The 15963-nt window shown below is 38.2% G+C and overlaps 1 protein-coding gene across 1 annotated transcript in view; it reads right to left on the bottom strand.

Annotated features, from left to right (window-relative positions):
• Positions 1-15963, bottom strand: part of gfra2b (GDNF family receptor alpha 2b) — a 121944-nt gene that overhangs the window by 28887 nt on the left and 77094 nt on the right. The window contains exons 4-5 of the mRNA XM_044334264.1: positions 10490-10689; positions 9027-9214 (exon numbers count right to left, since the gene is read on the bottom strand). Coding sequence (XP_044190199.1) covers positions 9027-9214; positions 10490-10689 — 388 coding nt within the window. The remainder of the gene's footprint in view (positions 1-9026; positions 9215-10489; positions 10690-15963) is intronic.

The raw sequence follows: 15963 nt of genomic DNA, 5'->3' as shown, positions 1-15963 counted from the left end.
TGGCAAATTTGTCTCCATTAAAAGTCTGCTAAATCAGCTGTTAGCAGCTCCTGGATGTACAGACAACTATCACTGGATTACTGTGATACTGAAGAAAACTTAAAAACGTAATGATTCTCAGGCAAGTTCTGCTGTAATGGGGAACGACTCTCTAAGCAGATTTACGGATGTTTATTCGCGATGCACATCAGAGAACAAACAGCCTATAAAGTAGCTATGACTAACATGTAAGCAAACCTCCAGCAGACACAGAGCAACATAATCACATCATGTCAGTAATGACCTGTGGCGTTCCTCAGGGTTCTAGTTGTGGTCCTTTATATTTTCAATTTGCATGCTGATATGTTGGTTGTTTGTCAGCTTGAATGTCACAAAAATGATTCATAAGAGCTTTTTCTGATTTGACACTTCTATGGTAAAAGTTTGGTTGAGTTTAGGCAACTAAAACTACTTGGTTAAAGCTGCACTGGGGGGGGGACAGGATACTCTGTGAACACAACATATCAGATTATAAAGTAGCTGTTGCTAGCATGTTAGCAAACATCCAGCAGACACAGAGCAAAATGATCATTAGTTTGACTTTAAATAATGACTTGTGGGGTTCCTCAGGGATCTAATGTTGGTCCTTTATATTTTCAGTTTACATGCAAATATGTAGATTGTTTGTCGGTGCTTTAAAAACAGCTTATGTCACAAAAATCATTCGTGTGAGCTTTTCCTAACATCTCTGTCGTGAAAGTTTATGCAACTACTTTACTTGGTTAAAGCTGCATTATCTGATTTTTTTGGCCAAATGGAGGCAGCAAAACACATTGTAATCACAATATCTGCCATATTTTCAGTTTATAAAGTAGTTATGGTTAACATGTTGGCAAACCTCCACATCCAGCAGACACAGAGCAACATGTCAGTCCAATATATACTCTCCTTTTAGTTCTGGTTTGGTCTCTTGGGGAAAATACCTGTCTCTTTAGCTGCTAGATGTTTGACTTTCTTCAAAACCGACTGCCTAAAAGTGGTAAATGTAGATGGATGCTAACATCTGATAGCCTTCTATTTCTCTCTGTTTTCTGTCATGAACACAAGAGACTGTAGAGCAAAGTGCAGTCATACAGATCATGTTTTAATTATAATCTCTAATTCCCTTGTAGTTTCAGAGTGTGAACTTTCTCAAACTACAAAGTGAACATTTTCTCTATGGTGCTAGTTGAAAATTAACTGTAGGTGTAATTGCACTCTTATTTGAAATGCAAATAGATTTTTTTTTTTTTAAAAGAGCCCTAGTCCAAAACCTTTTAGAGATCTCTGTAGGCTTCTCATGCATTACTCCTGGCAAAGACCATATTTAATTATGCCTTCTGTCAATCAGAGCAGTCCCCGAGCAGTCACCTCCTCTTTCCTGCTCCCATCCACAGTGGGGGACAAGACACCCTCTGAGGCTGTCAAGACCCGAAGGACCTGCGGGATTCCTGTGATTATGCTGCTCTCTGGTCTCCATCTGAGGTTAATGGAGGCTAAAACGAAAAGAACGGCTCTACTTTGGATTCCTTTTACAGGCAATCGAACATGATTCATGTTCCACGCATGATACCGGGGTGAAGCAGTTACCTGCCAGAGAATGTGTTGTTGTCTAACTGAGGTTGGGGAGGTAAATAGTGTGGGTGTGTGTGAGGAGCCGGGACAGAGAGCTCGTTAGGATTTTTTTCAGCCGGTGGTCGGTGGGTTCTTCTGTGTGCAGTCTCATTCCCAGTTACACATATTGATTTATCCATGCTATTCTCTTCTCTGTTCTGTAAGTCACACATGCTCGCGCAAACAGACACCCACTCACACAGTGAGAAACAAAAAGCGACATAAGCTGCGTCACATACTGAACACAGCTTAAACATAAAAGCTCAGACAAGGAGCCGGCCATGTTTTTATCCAGCTGTAACAACGCATGTGTGTTAAATCTTCTGAATTATCTGAAGGCAGTTCTTTGTGCTGAGACACACACATCACTGTACACAAAGTGAAGGTCGACACACTTCTGGGTGAAGTGAAGTGTTTGACTTTTGTAACAGAGCTGAAGCACATTGAAATGTTATATAATTACAGTTTTCTTTGTTTTTGCTGCTTAACTGTGTCGAGAATAGTTTCACTACATGTTGACCTGCTGCAGTTTAAAGGACTGTGGTGACTCCAGGAGCCAGATGCATAAATGTTACAGTTCGGGTAACATCTCTTTATATGTGGTTCAGTCTTTTTCTTCTGTCAGCTGTCATCAGCAACACCTGCGTTGGTGCCCCAGTCTTCCCAGTCGTCCTCGGCTGGTCCTTCGTCTTTTCGTCACAGGTCTCAGCCACCAATCACCAGCCTGCCTGATCCATCGCGCAAGAGCAGTCTGCGTCTCCCTGTTGTAACTTGTGTGATAGTTAGCTGTGAGGTCTTTTGGTGAAATACTGTGAACTTGACTGAAACTTTAGTTTTGTGGTTTCGGGATCTGGACACTAGGCTTACTTTGTTTTTCTTTGTTTTTATACATCCTTTGTTTCGGCGCCACACGCAGGTAATTTGACCCTCTAGTTGAACACTAGGCCTTATGGGTGGCTGCTAACGTGTGTTTTATTTTGACAGGTAAGATCAGGGGCAGCCAGTTAGGGTTTTATTTTGTTTGTTTCAGTTGCTTCCAGCTGTAGTGAACCAGTGGGGATCAGTTGGATTAGGGAGTGTGTTTTGTTTTGTTTGTTTCATGATTTGGCGCCACCCGCGGCACTTCCCCTTTGTTCCTCGCTTCACTTGACTCCATTGTCTGATGGTTACCCTCGTTCGACTATCGAGCAGAAAGCTTTTGCTTTTGTAACTTTTGTTATTGTCGGCCCAGCAAACAATAAACGGCAGAACTTGCCTGACTTCATCGGCGGTGTGTTGCTTCTCTCGTTCCTGGACATCAGCGGGGTTTTAACAATAACAACAAAGCATAAAACACAGAAACCCTGCGGACGCCATCTCCCGCACATAAACTGGTATTTATGAGCACAGACTGTGCAGTGAGAATGTGAAGACCTCACGCTGACTTCAGACCAGCGTACTCATGTTTCTGTAAAGTGATCTGAGGGCGATGTGATGAAGTGGAGATGAAATATATAAGCTCTTTTAGTAAAACATTATTTGGTTATGCTTTTACACAGTGACCTTTAAAACGCCAATCAAAGGCACATTTATATATGTAATATTGATTCATTGCTTTTTTTTTTACTGTTAATATCCTTGTTATTTTATCCAGTTGTGACACCTTGTAAAGCCGGTTTAGTCATGAGCTACAAACTAATCATTGATTACATTTCTGAGATATGGCTGCTGATGATGGTTAACAGCTTCATGTGATGAATTGATGATATGAATTATGACGGTATAAAGAGCCACACGGCTGTGCATAATGACAGCTGTTCTGGCTGTTGGAGAACTTCTTCTTCTTCTTCTTCTTCTTCTTCTTCTTTCCCGTTTGTTTCATTAACAGCTGTACAGACTGGTGGATCACGCATCATATTGATATGAAAACAGCTGGTTCAGAGTGCGTCGTCATCCATTTACAGCTAATTATGGGAGTGTAAATGAGGCCTCGTGCATGTGCGCCCAGTTCCCCAATGACTGAGATTTATAAAACAGAACCATGCGTACTCACGGCTTTTTATAAATCAGACGAAAACGATGTATCTGCATGTTTCTGGCTCTGTTATGATCATGAATCTACAGAGTTTTATGCATCTGGTCTCTGGGTGTTTCTCCTCTGCATGTGCTGTAAACTGTGCTGATCAGCGTCTTTTAACAGATGAGAAAAAACGACTTTTGCATGTGTGGGAACAAAAAAACTCTGGAAAAATCTGGTTATTAGATATATACTGTAGATATATACTGTATGCATGTACGTTTTCAACATCACAGTAAAGCAGCAGGCAGCTCAGCCTCAGACAGGCCGGGGGTAGGAGGGGTGGGGGGGGATCATCTTTACAGGAGATCAGCCTCGAACAGGCTTCAGTTCACCGTCTCTCCTCCCTCCGACTCTTTGTTGTCTGAGGCCAAAAAACCAGCTGACAGACAGCCGAGGTTTGTTGTTTACACGTGTTTGTGTTTACGAGTTTATCCGAGCATGTTCAGGCAGCGTGAGGGGCCTGAGCCCGACGTGGAGGACGACGTTTTACAACAATACAACAATCCGCCACAGAAAAACACACACACGTGGAGGGTGATGGAGGCGACTTTGTTGCTGTTATAGAAATGTTGATCTTTGTCGATTCAGAAGCTCCAGGAGATATGGATGTTTACTGGAAAAAGATTTATTGACAAACAGAAACTTGATCGACCGGAGAGGCAGCGGTTACAATTCAAAGTCGCAGCGAATCTGAAGGAAAAGATTTGAACCACTCTCAGTTATTCAGGCAGCAGCGCCCAGGCGACCTTGTCCCTACTCACAACACAACACATCACTATAGCATTGTTTACTTTAGCGCTGTCTCTATGGCAACAATCATTACGCCAGGTGGGCTCGACGGGGAAGAAGACAGCTGTCTGTCCTTCGCTGTCTGCTCGTCTGAGGAGCATTTTCATATATGACACATGTATGAAAACTCCTTCACACTCACTGGATTTGGTGACTTGTTTTCAAAAAAGCACCTGGAAACAAATCTTGACCTTAACTCTGCTCGAAGGGAATCAGAGAATGTGCTCTCACGTTGTGTCTTTATGGACTGACAGTGTTCAGTGTAGAGATGTGGTTCTCAGGTCTGTATGCCAATATGTCCAATAACCTGAGTGTATGCAGTTTGAACTCTGATCAAAAACAGTGTGTTTAGAGGAGAGAGGAGAATGTAAAGTGAAAGGTGAAGAGACGTGAGGATCAAGTTAAAGGAAAAAGGAAACAACGAGGTGAAAACCAACTGACATATCAGCTGTTTGGTCCAGTTTTATGCAAATAGTCACAACAGAGGCGAGGAAAAAGTTTGGAGTCACGTTTCTCCTCTGGCGGCTAACTGCGTCTCCACACCTCCAGCCCCGAGCTAGCATCGAACTAGCATCAAGCTAGCATCAAGCTAGCACGCAGTGGACCAGTCTGTCCCCTGAACACACAGAAACCAAACTGATATCAACCCTCCATCAAACTACTGATAAGACCACAAGTCGACTGTCAGAGTAACAGAGCGTTACTGGGATACTGGGAGAGCCGAAGTCAAACTGGAACTTTCAGATTCTGTTCAACAGTAAAAAAAATCCTCATTAAAAAGCTCATTAACATGTTAAACTCAGCTAATAAGTAAAAATCCAGCCTTGAAACAGAACCTTTCTCTGCAGTTTGTCGTGTGGCTTCACCAAAACAACAGAATAAGCATATTTCCAATTATTCCCAAAACGAACCAACACGTCTTCATCCTAGATTATCAAATACTGACGCTTCGTCACACGTCTCTGGAGTTTCATGCTGACACACAAGGTACCATTTGGTGTTTGTATAGTGACACACTGAGCTTTCAGCTAAATCCAATGTTGACCCATCCATGGTAATTTCAAACTCAACTGGTTTTGTCTGCTTCAGTTTAGGCGCCACTTGATTAAGGAGAGATTGTAATTTGGGTTAAAATGATTGTCATGGCAACAGTAAAAACTACGACAAAAAACTGTAGTGACTTGCAGTTGGAAACAGGAAGTGGACAGTTGTCTCCTGCAGCAAAGTTCATCTATCTAGCAGACCACGAAACCCGCCTCCTCCTAATAAGGAATAATCTGAACTGCGTCACTAATTGGTCATAATCGCTACGGCCGCTAGATGGCGTAAATATAACTATAGGTCGTTTTTTCCGGCCTGAATTTCATACTGTTGATTTTCTTGTGAGGACGAGCTGAACAGCAGCTGCTGTAAACTGCAGAAACACACTTCAGTCTATTAGAATAAAAACTTTGAATAGTGAAAAAAAAAAGCTGAACAACATAACACCGGTTATTATTACTGAAAGAAATCATGGTCAGAACTATAAAAAATCAAACACAAGTTGTATGAATTTATCCTTAATCTCATTTGTCTATAATCAAATGTCTCTTTAATGTTTAACTTAAAGCGTTTATATTTGCCCTTAAAGATAGATTTACAGACATAATGAGCAGTCTGACACATGCTTACACACTTCACACTACTCAGATGAGACATCGTAGAAGAAAAGAAAGTGACCTGCAACACCCACACACTCACACAGAAGCATGCACTGATGAATATCTCACAGTTTTCAGAGAAATCAATTAAATCAAACCTCTGAGCTGTTACAGACATAAACACACGCTCACTGTTCTCTTAAACTACCAAACGCTGACAGAGAAAAAAAAAAAAAAAAACACTTTTAGCTTTCGAATTTTCGGAGACATTCACACTTCAGCAGAAGAGAAAACCCAGAGTAACTTCTGTGACCTCGGCCTCGGCCATGACGGCTGAAAATCCTGCAAGTGTGCAGCAGAATAAACATCATCACACCAACTACTGACTGAATGATCCGATGTGACCCAGAGGCTGAAGCAAAGCTACTATCTGTGTCTGTTTATGTCACAAAAATATCGTTAAAATCATCTCATCTGCATCATTTTCTGCATTAAATAGTTTTCTTCTAACTTTTATACTCACTCTTCATATATATCTGTTTGGCTACAACAAAATATACTAAATGATAATAATATTTGAAGCATAACCAACATAATAATTAATCAAATTAAAGCTGCAAGCGGCGTTGGTCGGGACCTCGCACTCTGGCCCGTCGGGATCAGATCATTTTGCTTTTTAAAAATGAGGGATATTTCTTTCAAGTGTGGTGTGCTTTTATTTTGAAAGTTTGATTGACATGTGTACTGTCAGGTGTGTAGAGACAATAAGTAACTGCAGCTGGACACAGAAAAATACTCATATTTGAATGGAGAGTGTGAGTGAACCCACACCTTTTTGAACATTTACTGCTTCCACATAGTTTTAGATACAAACTTCATTTGAACTTTAAATGAGTCACGAGACTTTGACCTACAAATCTTGAATTTACATATTTTTTCTATCTTTTATTGTTTTTGAGATATTAGAGTGCGAGTTTTAAAGTCTTTTCTTGCTCCTCCTGTGATTTTATAATGAGTGTGTATTGCGGAATGTTTCACAGCACTGAGGGAGTGACATCACCAGGAGCAGTTGGAGAGGAGGATTTTAGAGTACGCTTCTTGTGAAATGTCCTCATAAATCCCATGACTTTGGCCAAATCTAACATTAAAAATCATATTTAAGTCGGAAATTTGGTGGCGAATCCATTGATACAGGTTTGAAAGTGGTCAGACTTATAGTTTAGACGTCAGAAGCCTCTGATTGACACAAAGTTCATGCCTCCCCAATGTTTTACATTGTAAGGTGTGATGTGGCACTGCAACTTTCAGGGCTCATAAAATCCAAACCGTTTGAGTTATTACAAAGTTTTTAACAACATTTTTTCAGCACAGTGTCATAAGTCATCTATTAAAGTTTGAAGCCGATACCATTAACGCCCTCGGAGGAGATAGCGTTTGTTTGGGGGCCAAAATTGGGGCAAAGTCTTATTTTGAAAGGCTAATTGCGGACTTCCTGTTGGATTTAGGTCAGGGGTGTCAGTGTATGATTCGTAGGTCTTGATGAGACGAATAATTGAGTTTTGGTTTGATCTCTCTACGACATTCCTACGGGCAGTGGCGGCCACTTTAGTTACATAGGTGGCGCTCCTGTATTACAGTAGTCGTCTGCCTTTTAGGCTCGGTCCCTATTAATATTTGAAGCATAACCAACATAATAATTAATCAAATAATAAAACATGCAAACAATTATTATTTTGATACTGAAGAAAGATGTGATGATTCTTTAGTTCTGCAGTCATGAGGAGCCTGTTTGTTTAACTTTACAGACGTTTATCTGTTGTCATGACATCAGACATATTTATGGCAAATCAGTCTAACAGGATGTTTATCACGTCTGTTTGTTCAGATTTGACCGAGTTCAAGAGTCACTACTCTTATCTCTTGAGACTCTTTGCTTCTCTGCGTCTACAGTTTCTGCCATGTTCTTCAACTCTGCCTCTCAACCTCTCATTTATGTGGATTTGTAGTGTTTTTTATGATATATTTTTTTTTTACTTTTTAATATTTTTTATCCATTTATATTGTTGTATTATGCATCTTTCTGCTCCCTCTATACACAGTACTTTATAAAGCCTTTAATCTTTACTATCACTACTATTATTATTATTATTGTCATTATCATAATCAAAGTGTTTCTAATATATGCCATATCTAATAGGCACATTTTTAGATGAACAAAAAACCCAAGTACCACCCCCATAGTTGCACCTTTCTAGTTAATGGACCAAATATGGAGTCACCCATGTCCCTTCTTGGACAACGATTGGCCTGAAGCCACATGACCATATATCCAACGCATCTTTGTAGATGCCCCATTGGCTGATATGTGTCTGGATGTATATGATTGGTTGTCTTTTATATTTTTTTTACCTTTTTTCATACCCAACTTACTTTATTTAAATGCTGTTTGTAATGTGTTTTGACCTTCATCTTTCTTCAACTCTGCCTCCTCAGAATGAACTCCCTTCCTGCCTCCGTCACTGTGTTTTACTTCTATTTATCCAGAGAAAGTCAGTCCATCACGCATGTGCTTCGTCTGCCACCGCCGCCGCTCCTCTCTCAAGGGCACCTCGACTGGAGTCGAGCGAGGGAGGAGGGAGAGTTAGTGATTCACTTCCTCCACTTCAAGCTTCTCTAACCTTTAAAGCCAGTAGTTATCAATCAAACGTGCAATTTTTGACCCAAGAGTCTACCAGATTTCTTTCCAATTAAACACTCGAGCAGCTGATTTCACTGATTAGTTCCTCCTCTCACTTGATAATCAAGTGAAACAAGCTGCATCGAAAGCAGAAAGTCTTCCGCTGTTGTGAATAAAAAAACATGTAGAAACCGCAGCAGGGTCACAAAAGGTCAAAAAAACGTCTCACCTGCAGAGAGCGTCGGAGCGGCAGGTGCGTCGGAGCTCCAGGCAGTTGGGTTTGTGCCTCTCTTGGTGGGAGCAGGAGGGTACGATGGTGCGGCGGCGGCGCTCGGCACACGCCTGGTCCGGGCAGGAGCAGAACAGCAGAGGGTAACTCAGCTCCCATGATACCCGCTCGAAAAACTGACGCAGAGCCTGAGACACAAAGAGTTAACCGTCATCGTCTTAGAAAGCTTCAACACACTCGCTGATGACTTCTACTGTCTGTACGGAGCTTCCAGTGTGTGCAGATTCCCTTTATACTTTTACATCGATTAGTCGATGGACACAAAATGAATTCAGTAATTTGACAGTTCAGCTTCTCAAACATGAGAATTGGCAGCTTTTCATTGTCTTACATCATATTAAATTAAATATTTTGGGGTTTCAGATAGTTGCTTCAGACAAAACAAGACGTTTGATGACATCATCTTGAGCTCTAGAAATAGTTTCTCTAATATTTAAGAGGCATTTTTAACTGTTTCCTTGATGTTTTATGAACTAAATGATTAATTGAGAAAATAATCTGTAGATTCATCAATAATGAAAATAATGGTTGCAGCTCTACGTTACTGCTGAATGATCACATTCATTTATTGAAGGAGGAAAGTTTCTCTGATTCTCATCTGATTAACTGATGTTTTGTTCACTAATCAACATATTATCTGACATATCATCAGCTTTTAAGTTGATATGTTGAACTCGTTAGCAAACAGTTGTTTATTTCCATATCCAGCAGTTACGGAGCAACATTATCATTCATGTGGAGTCGTGTTTCTGAATGTAAGTCCAGTTTTTACTCTCCACCAACTCCTGAGGGAAATATCTGGCTCTTTAGCTGCTAAATGCTCCACTATGTTCACCAGCTAGTCTACAGCTAACTGGTGTAACAAGTGTGATGTGGAAACTTGAAACACTGAGAATGAACTTTACAGTGAAGAAAAACCATATCAGACACAAATTATTATTATTCCTGGCAGATTCTTTTTATATGTCTTAAATATGTGTTTAAACTGAGATTTAAGGTGAACTCAGAGAAACTTTCTTTCTTTCAGCAGATGAATGTGAAAACAAACTCTGCACATACATCATTCTGCACAGAGAAGAAGAACAAACATCCAGCTGAAGGAAGAAGAAGAAGAAGAAGATGTTTTTGAGTGGAAGGAGGCTTAAATCACAGAGCTGACAGAATTATTTAACTGATATTTCCTCCTTCCTCTTCTTTTGGAACACTGCATAATGCAGCTTGAAGGTTTATTTAAAGGTTTATTTAAAAGATAACTGTGACATTTAAACAGCTCAGCTTCTGGTCATATTCAAATTAACCTTTTAGAATTCAACATTAAACTAAATGTTAGAGCTGCAACGATTAGTCAATGAATCGATCTAGTCGATCAATCGTTTGTTGCAGCCCTGCTAAACAACACCAACCTTCTGACACCTCTTCCGGCTACACGGCTCCTGATTGGCCAGAGCGGGCTGAGGGGGCGTGGCCTTGCTGCAGATAGAGTTGTAAGCAGAGCGCAGACGTTTACACGTCTCGTTGAGGTTGCACGCCTTCGCCGCGTCCAGACAGGGGTTACAGGGTTTCCCTGCTTCAGAGCAGGGGCTCATCTTCGACAAAGAGGAATCTGAAGAAGAAGAAGAAGAGAAGAAAAAGACTTTTATTAAATTCACTTTGTTGCTGTTTTTACTGTTGAAATACAGTCATCCATCCGTTGTTGTGCGTCTGGGGTGAACGGATCATGTGACCTGGTAAAATGTTGCTTCATAATCACTGAAATAAAAACTGGAATGTGAGTAAAGTCATTATATGGATGTGTTATTATCATCGTACTAATTCTATATACTTCATACTAAAGCTGCAACGATTTGAAGTCATTTTGAGTAATTTTTTAAATAAATAATGTCCGAAATTGCCTGGTTCCAGCTCCTTAAATATTAGTTTTTGTCAATTTTATTAATCAATGAATTGTTTGGAGTCATTTTTTAAGATGAAAAAATCCAAATTCTCTGATTCCAGCTTCTTAAATGTGAATATTTTCTGGTTTCTTTAGTCTCTATGACAAAACAAGACATTTGACGACGTCGTTTTGGACTTTGGGGAACACTGATCCACATTTTTCACCATTTTCTGACATTTAAAGGACCAAACAACTAATCAATTAATCAAGAAAATGATTGACAGATTTATAATGAAAATAATCGTTAGTTGCAGCTCTACACATGACAGACTCAAAGCCTGTTTAGAATTAGTGTATAATCTGGATCTGAGACACAACTTTATTCTTGTTTAATATTTAACTGAAACAACGTGTATTTTAGCTTAAACTTCAAAACACAGGATGCAAAACCTTGAACCAGCCCTGGAATATATATTGAGACATTATATATATATATATATATATATATATATATATAATGTCTCAATGTACAAACAAGTTTTTAACTCATTAAAGTAGCCATATAACCGGTGAACCCACATTCTTTCTACAACAGAAATCAAACATTGTTGGAAAGTTTCAACACTGTTGTAGAAGTTAAACGTAGGATGAATCAGTGACCAGAGGTGCTGCATGGCTCTGCAGAATGCTGTTGTCATCCTTTAAGTCCAAGCTAGGGATGTGCAGAGAGCCCAGTATTTGTATGTGTACCTGTGTTTGTGTTCGAATAAAAGTGGAAAGAGGCTTAAAAATCCTGTTTTTGTTTTTATGACACTTTTAATTTTAGAAAATTTAAGTGTTACAATAAGTGTTCATGAATAAACTACCTTATGAAGGAGGTTCCCACATCAGGTCTTGAACTGGAGTCTCCCAGATCATAGACGACTGAGCTAAAACTTTACTCATCATCTCATTGCAGACAGACTTCTACCTATTTATACACCCATAACACAGAGACAGCACAGCATTTAACATGTAGGGAAGAACTTCAAAGGTGATTCTTGCTTTGTACTTTTCATTTATTGCCTATTTTTTACAACCTAAATTTGTGGAAAGGAGAAGGGGAACAACAGGTTATGGAGAGTCTCTTTGGAGTAGCTCAACTTTATCTCTGGGGAAAAATATTTGTATGAAACAAATATTCATATAAAACCCCATTATTTGTGCTTTGCCGAATAATGTATTTGTATTTGGGCACAGCCCTAGTCCATGCTGCCAGCAACCAACTCTGGATCCAGCAAAAGAACCCCAGACCATCACTCTTCTACCTCCAGACTTTTATACAGACAGAGAGTTTGGAAGTCATCAACTAAAGTTGGACAGCAGTTGAAACGTTGCATCGAATGTCAAGGTTTAATTTACGTCCATTACTGCAGAAAAGCTGCAAGCTGTTAACCCATCACTTGATCCCTGAACTGAAAAACTGAAATAAAAGTACATTTTCTTTCAGTTGTTGGTAACCTTTGGCAGTTTACCTATCACCTTGGAACCGTTTAAGATTATTCACTGGACTTGAATTTCATTAAAAACTAAAAAAATGAGGATGTTCTAAGATGTGTTTGTGAAGTTCTTCCTCTGCTACTTTCTCCTCGACATAGCAGCCCTGAGATGATGTCTGCCACCTTAACAAAAAAAGAAGCAAAGAAGCTCCTTGGTGCACAAAGTGCTATCTTCACTGGCAGCGAGGTGCTGGAGAGTTACAGTGAGATCAGACCACAAATGTGTGAATGTCACATCTCAGCGTCATGTGTGAACACGTGTACAGTGTGTTTGTCGTACTTACTACTGTAACTTCCAGTCCTGCACATCCAATTACATGAGTCTAATTGAAAAGACAACAGCGACCCTGTCCTCAGAAAGACCTTTAGAGTGCGACACGATGGCATTTCCCTCAGTTAAAGTTGCGATCTCCACCAGCATAGTTTCATATTTTTATCAGTAAAACAGCAACAACTCTGCAGAGATGTTTTCTGTTAAAGGTTAACGAAATCTGTCCTGTTATTACACAAACATGAGGAGCATGATGGTTCAGAGCTGAAACACAAACTCATCAACAAGCTACAATCATGATCCTTGTGCAACTAACCATTATTTCTGTTATCAATTAATCTGTTGATTACTTTCTCAATTAATCAATTAGTTGTTTGGTCCATAAAATGTCAGAAAATGCTGAAAAATGTTGATCAGTGTTTCCAAAAGTCCCCCAGATATTCAGTTTACTGTCATAGAGGACTAAAGAAACCAGAAAATATTTATTTGTATTATAATATATATATTTGAAAGTGAATTTTGGCATTTTCATGTTAAAAAATTACTTAAAACTAATTGATTATCAAAGTAGTTGCAAAATAGTTAACTAAAACACAAATATTTGCAAAGGGAGGCGAGATGGCGGAGCTTTAAAGGATACGTCTGGTGTTCAACCATGAAAACGTTATATATACGTTATATATATATATTTCATATTTTATTGAATTTTCTTTCTTTCCCACTCAGATTTCCTGATGTGCAGATTAAAAATGTGAATTAAAAACAGGTTTGTGGATTTGAACCTTCTGTCTGTCAGTGGAGACAAACACAGGCAGGTAATTGATTAGTCGATCACATTGTTTTTAAAATATATTGTTTATTATCATTATTACTCACAATGTTATGATTGTATATTTTGTCTGTATTTATTCAAATTATGATTTACTTCATTATGTCTTAATTATGTATTTAACACTTTGGGCATCCGTATCTGTTTAAAAGGAATTCTTGCAGTATATAAATGTATGTTCTCTATATTATTGCATTTATATAAATGCGCTGTATTTTATTACATTTATCGTATATTATTACATGTATATAAAAGTACTATATATATTAACATTTATACAAATGTACTACATATTATTACATTTATAAAAACATGTAGCAAGTGTAACTACACTTGGAAATTAATAATAAAGTAAAGTTAATAAGGACACCACCTCCATTGATGAATTCATTAATAATTATTTGATAAGGAGGAAAAATAATTAAATGAATCAGTTTTATATCTGAAAGTGGTGAATTCTGAATACAGTGATATAAAGGAATACACAGACATGACGACTTGGCAACTTATAAATCAAGATATTTATTCAACTACTGTGTGACAGGGATGAATGGAAACACTAAATATATATATATACATATATACAATCAAAATGAATGGATGCATAAATGAATGGGTGGATTAAATTAACAAGTTATTGCCGACAGAATAAATGAATAAATGAATGAATGTTATCAAAAATGAGTCAAAGAAGCCATCAGGGGCCAAGACTCTAACTACAGCCAATAATAATTGAATTGTTGAATAGCTCTTGCATCAGCTCTGAGACAGAAGCACGGTAGCTGGTTTTCCTTCTGTTTCCATGGTGATGAAGAGCTGATGATTGGGCGAACTTCCCGGAAAGCGCCGAGCAAAGCGAAACAGACTCGGTTATCCTCGGGTCACCAGCCGGATGAGAACCGTTGCAGCAGGTTCAGTGAAACCAGCTTCGGTTCGCTGCTTCTCAGGAGGATGAATCCAGTCTCAGACTAGCAAACACACACGCACACACACACAGCAGAGAGGTGAGTGTGTTCAGTGGCAGGCTGCAGAGTTGGATGGATGGAGCTCTAAACTAACCAGAAGAGTCCTTGGAAAAAGTTAACTACATGATAAAAATAGGAGATTACAAAAATAATAGTTTATTCAAGGGGCGGTCGGCCCGGCTTGGCTTGTAGCTTCGGCTTCTTTGCAGTCTTTTAGTTGAGTCTTTCTGAAGCTCTCAGCCATAGAAATAAAAAATGCCAAAACATCCCAGCTGCAGGGCCGAGAGGAAACACAGAAGAAGCAGCGGAGGTCAGCAAGGCAAAGAAAAACAGAAGAAGAGCAGCAGAGAACAACAAAGAGTTGTCAAGTTTTTATAGTCTGGGAGGTTTTGAAAGAAAATGATCCTTAGCGCTCTCGTGAGGAAATGCATTGATTACTAATTAATTCCGTTGTAAGCAGAGAAAAATGACTCTCAAATAAAAGGGAGATCATTTTATTCCTATAGAATATTTGAAGACTCATTCATTCTGTTGTCAGTGTTGATACATCATGAGAACCAATGAGAAAACATTTAGAAGCTGTAATATTGATTAAACAAATAAAATACAGAATAAAATTAATCTTAATTTCCTAATCTGTAATTAAATCTAGTTAGAAAGCATTATTCTAGCAATCAAACAGCTAAATAATACACTTGGTTAATATGAAATAAACCAAATGCAATAATATGTGTACATTTTGAAGCAGAGTTTGAATTTCCATAATACAAAACCAATGAAGTTGTTCTAAACAAAGTAAAAGTTAACATGTGTTAGACAAGCTAAGAGTTTATATATTTACACATGTAGTTGCATTTTGACTCTTCTAGACATTGATTGACATTCAAAAGGAATCATAAAGAATTAAACTTTTCTTCTGCTCCTGGGTTTGTTATCCTACAAATGTTATGTATAAAATTACATTTATATAAATGTACTGTATTATTACATTTATATAAATGTACTGTATAATATTACATCAATGTAAATGTACTGCATAATATTGCATTTATATAAATGAACTGTATAATATTACATTTATATAAATGTACTGTATAATATTACATTTATATGAATGTACTGTATAATATTGCATTTATATAAATGTACTGTATAATATTACATTTATATGAATGTACTGTATAATATTACATTTATATAAATGTACTGTATAATATTACATTTATATGAATGTACTGTATAATATTGCATTAACATAAATGTACTGTATAATATTACATTTATATAAATGTACTGTATAATATTACATCAATGTAAATGTACTGCATAATATTGCATTTATATAAATGAACTGTATAATATTACATTTATATGAATGTACTGTATAATATTGCATTT

This window comes from Thunnus albacares, chromosome 18 (genome assembly GCF_914725855.1).
Source record: "Thunnus albacares chromosome 18, fThuAlb1.1, whole genome shotgun sequence".
Taxonomy (NCBI): Eukaryota; Metazoa; Chordata; class Actinopteri; order Scombriformes; family Scombridae; genus Thunnus; species Thunnus albacares.
This window is presented reverse-complemented; position numbering and strand designations above follow the sequence as displayed.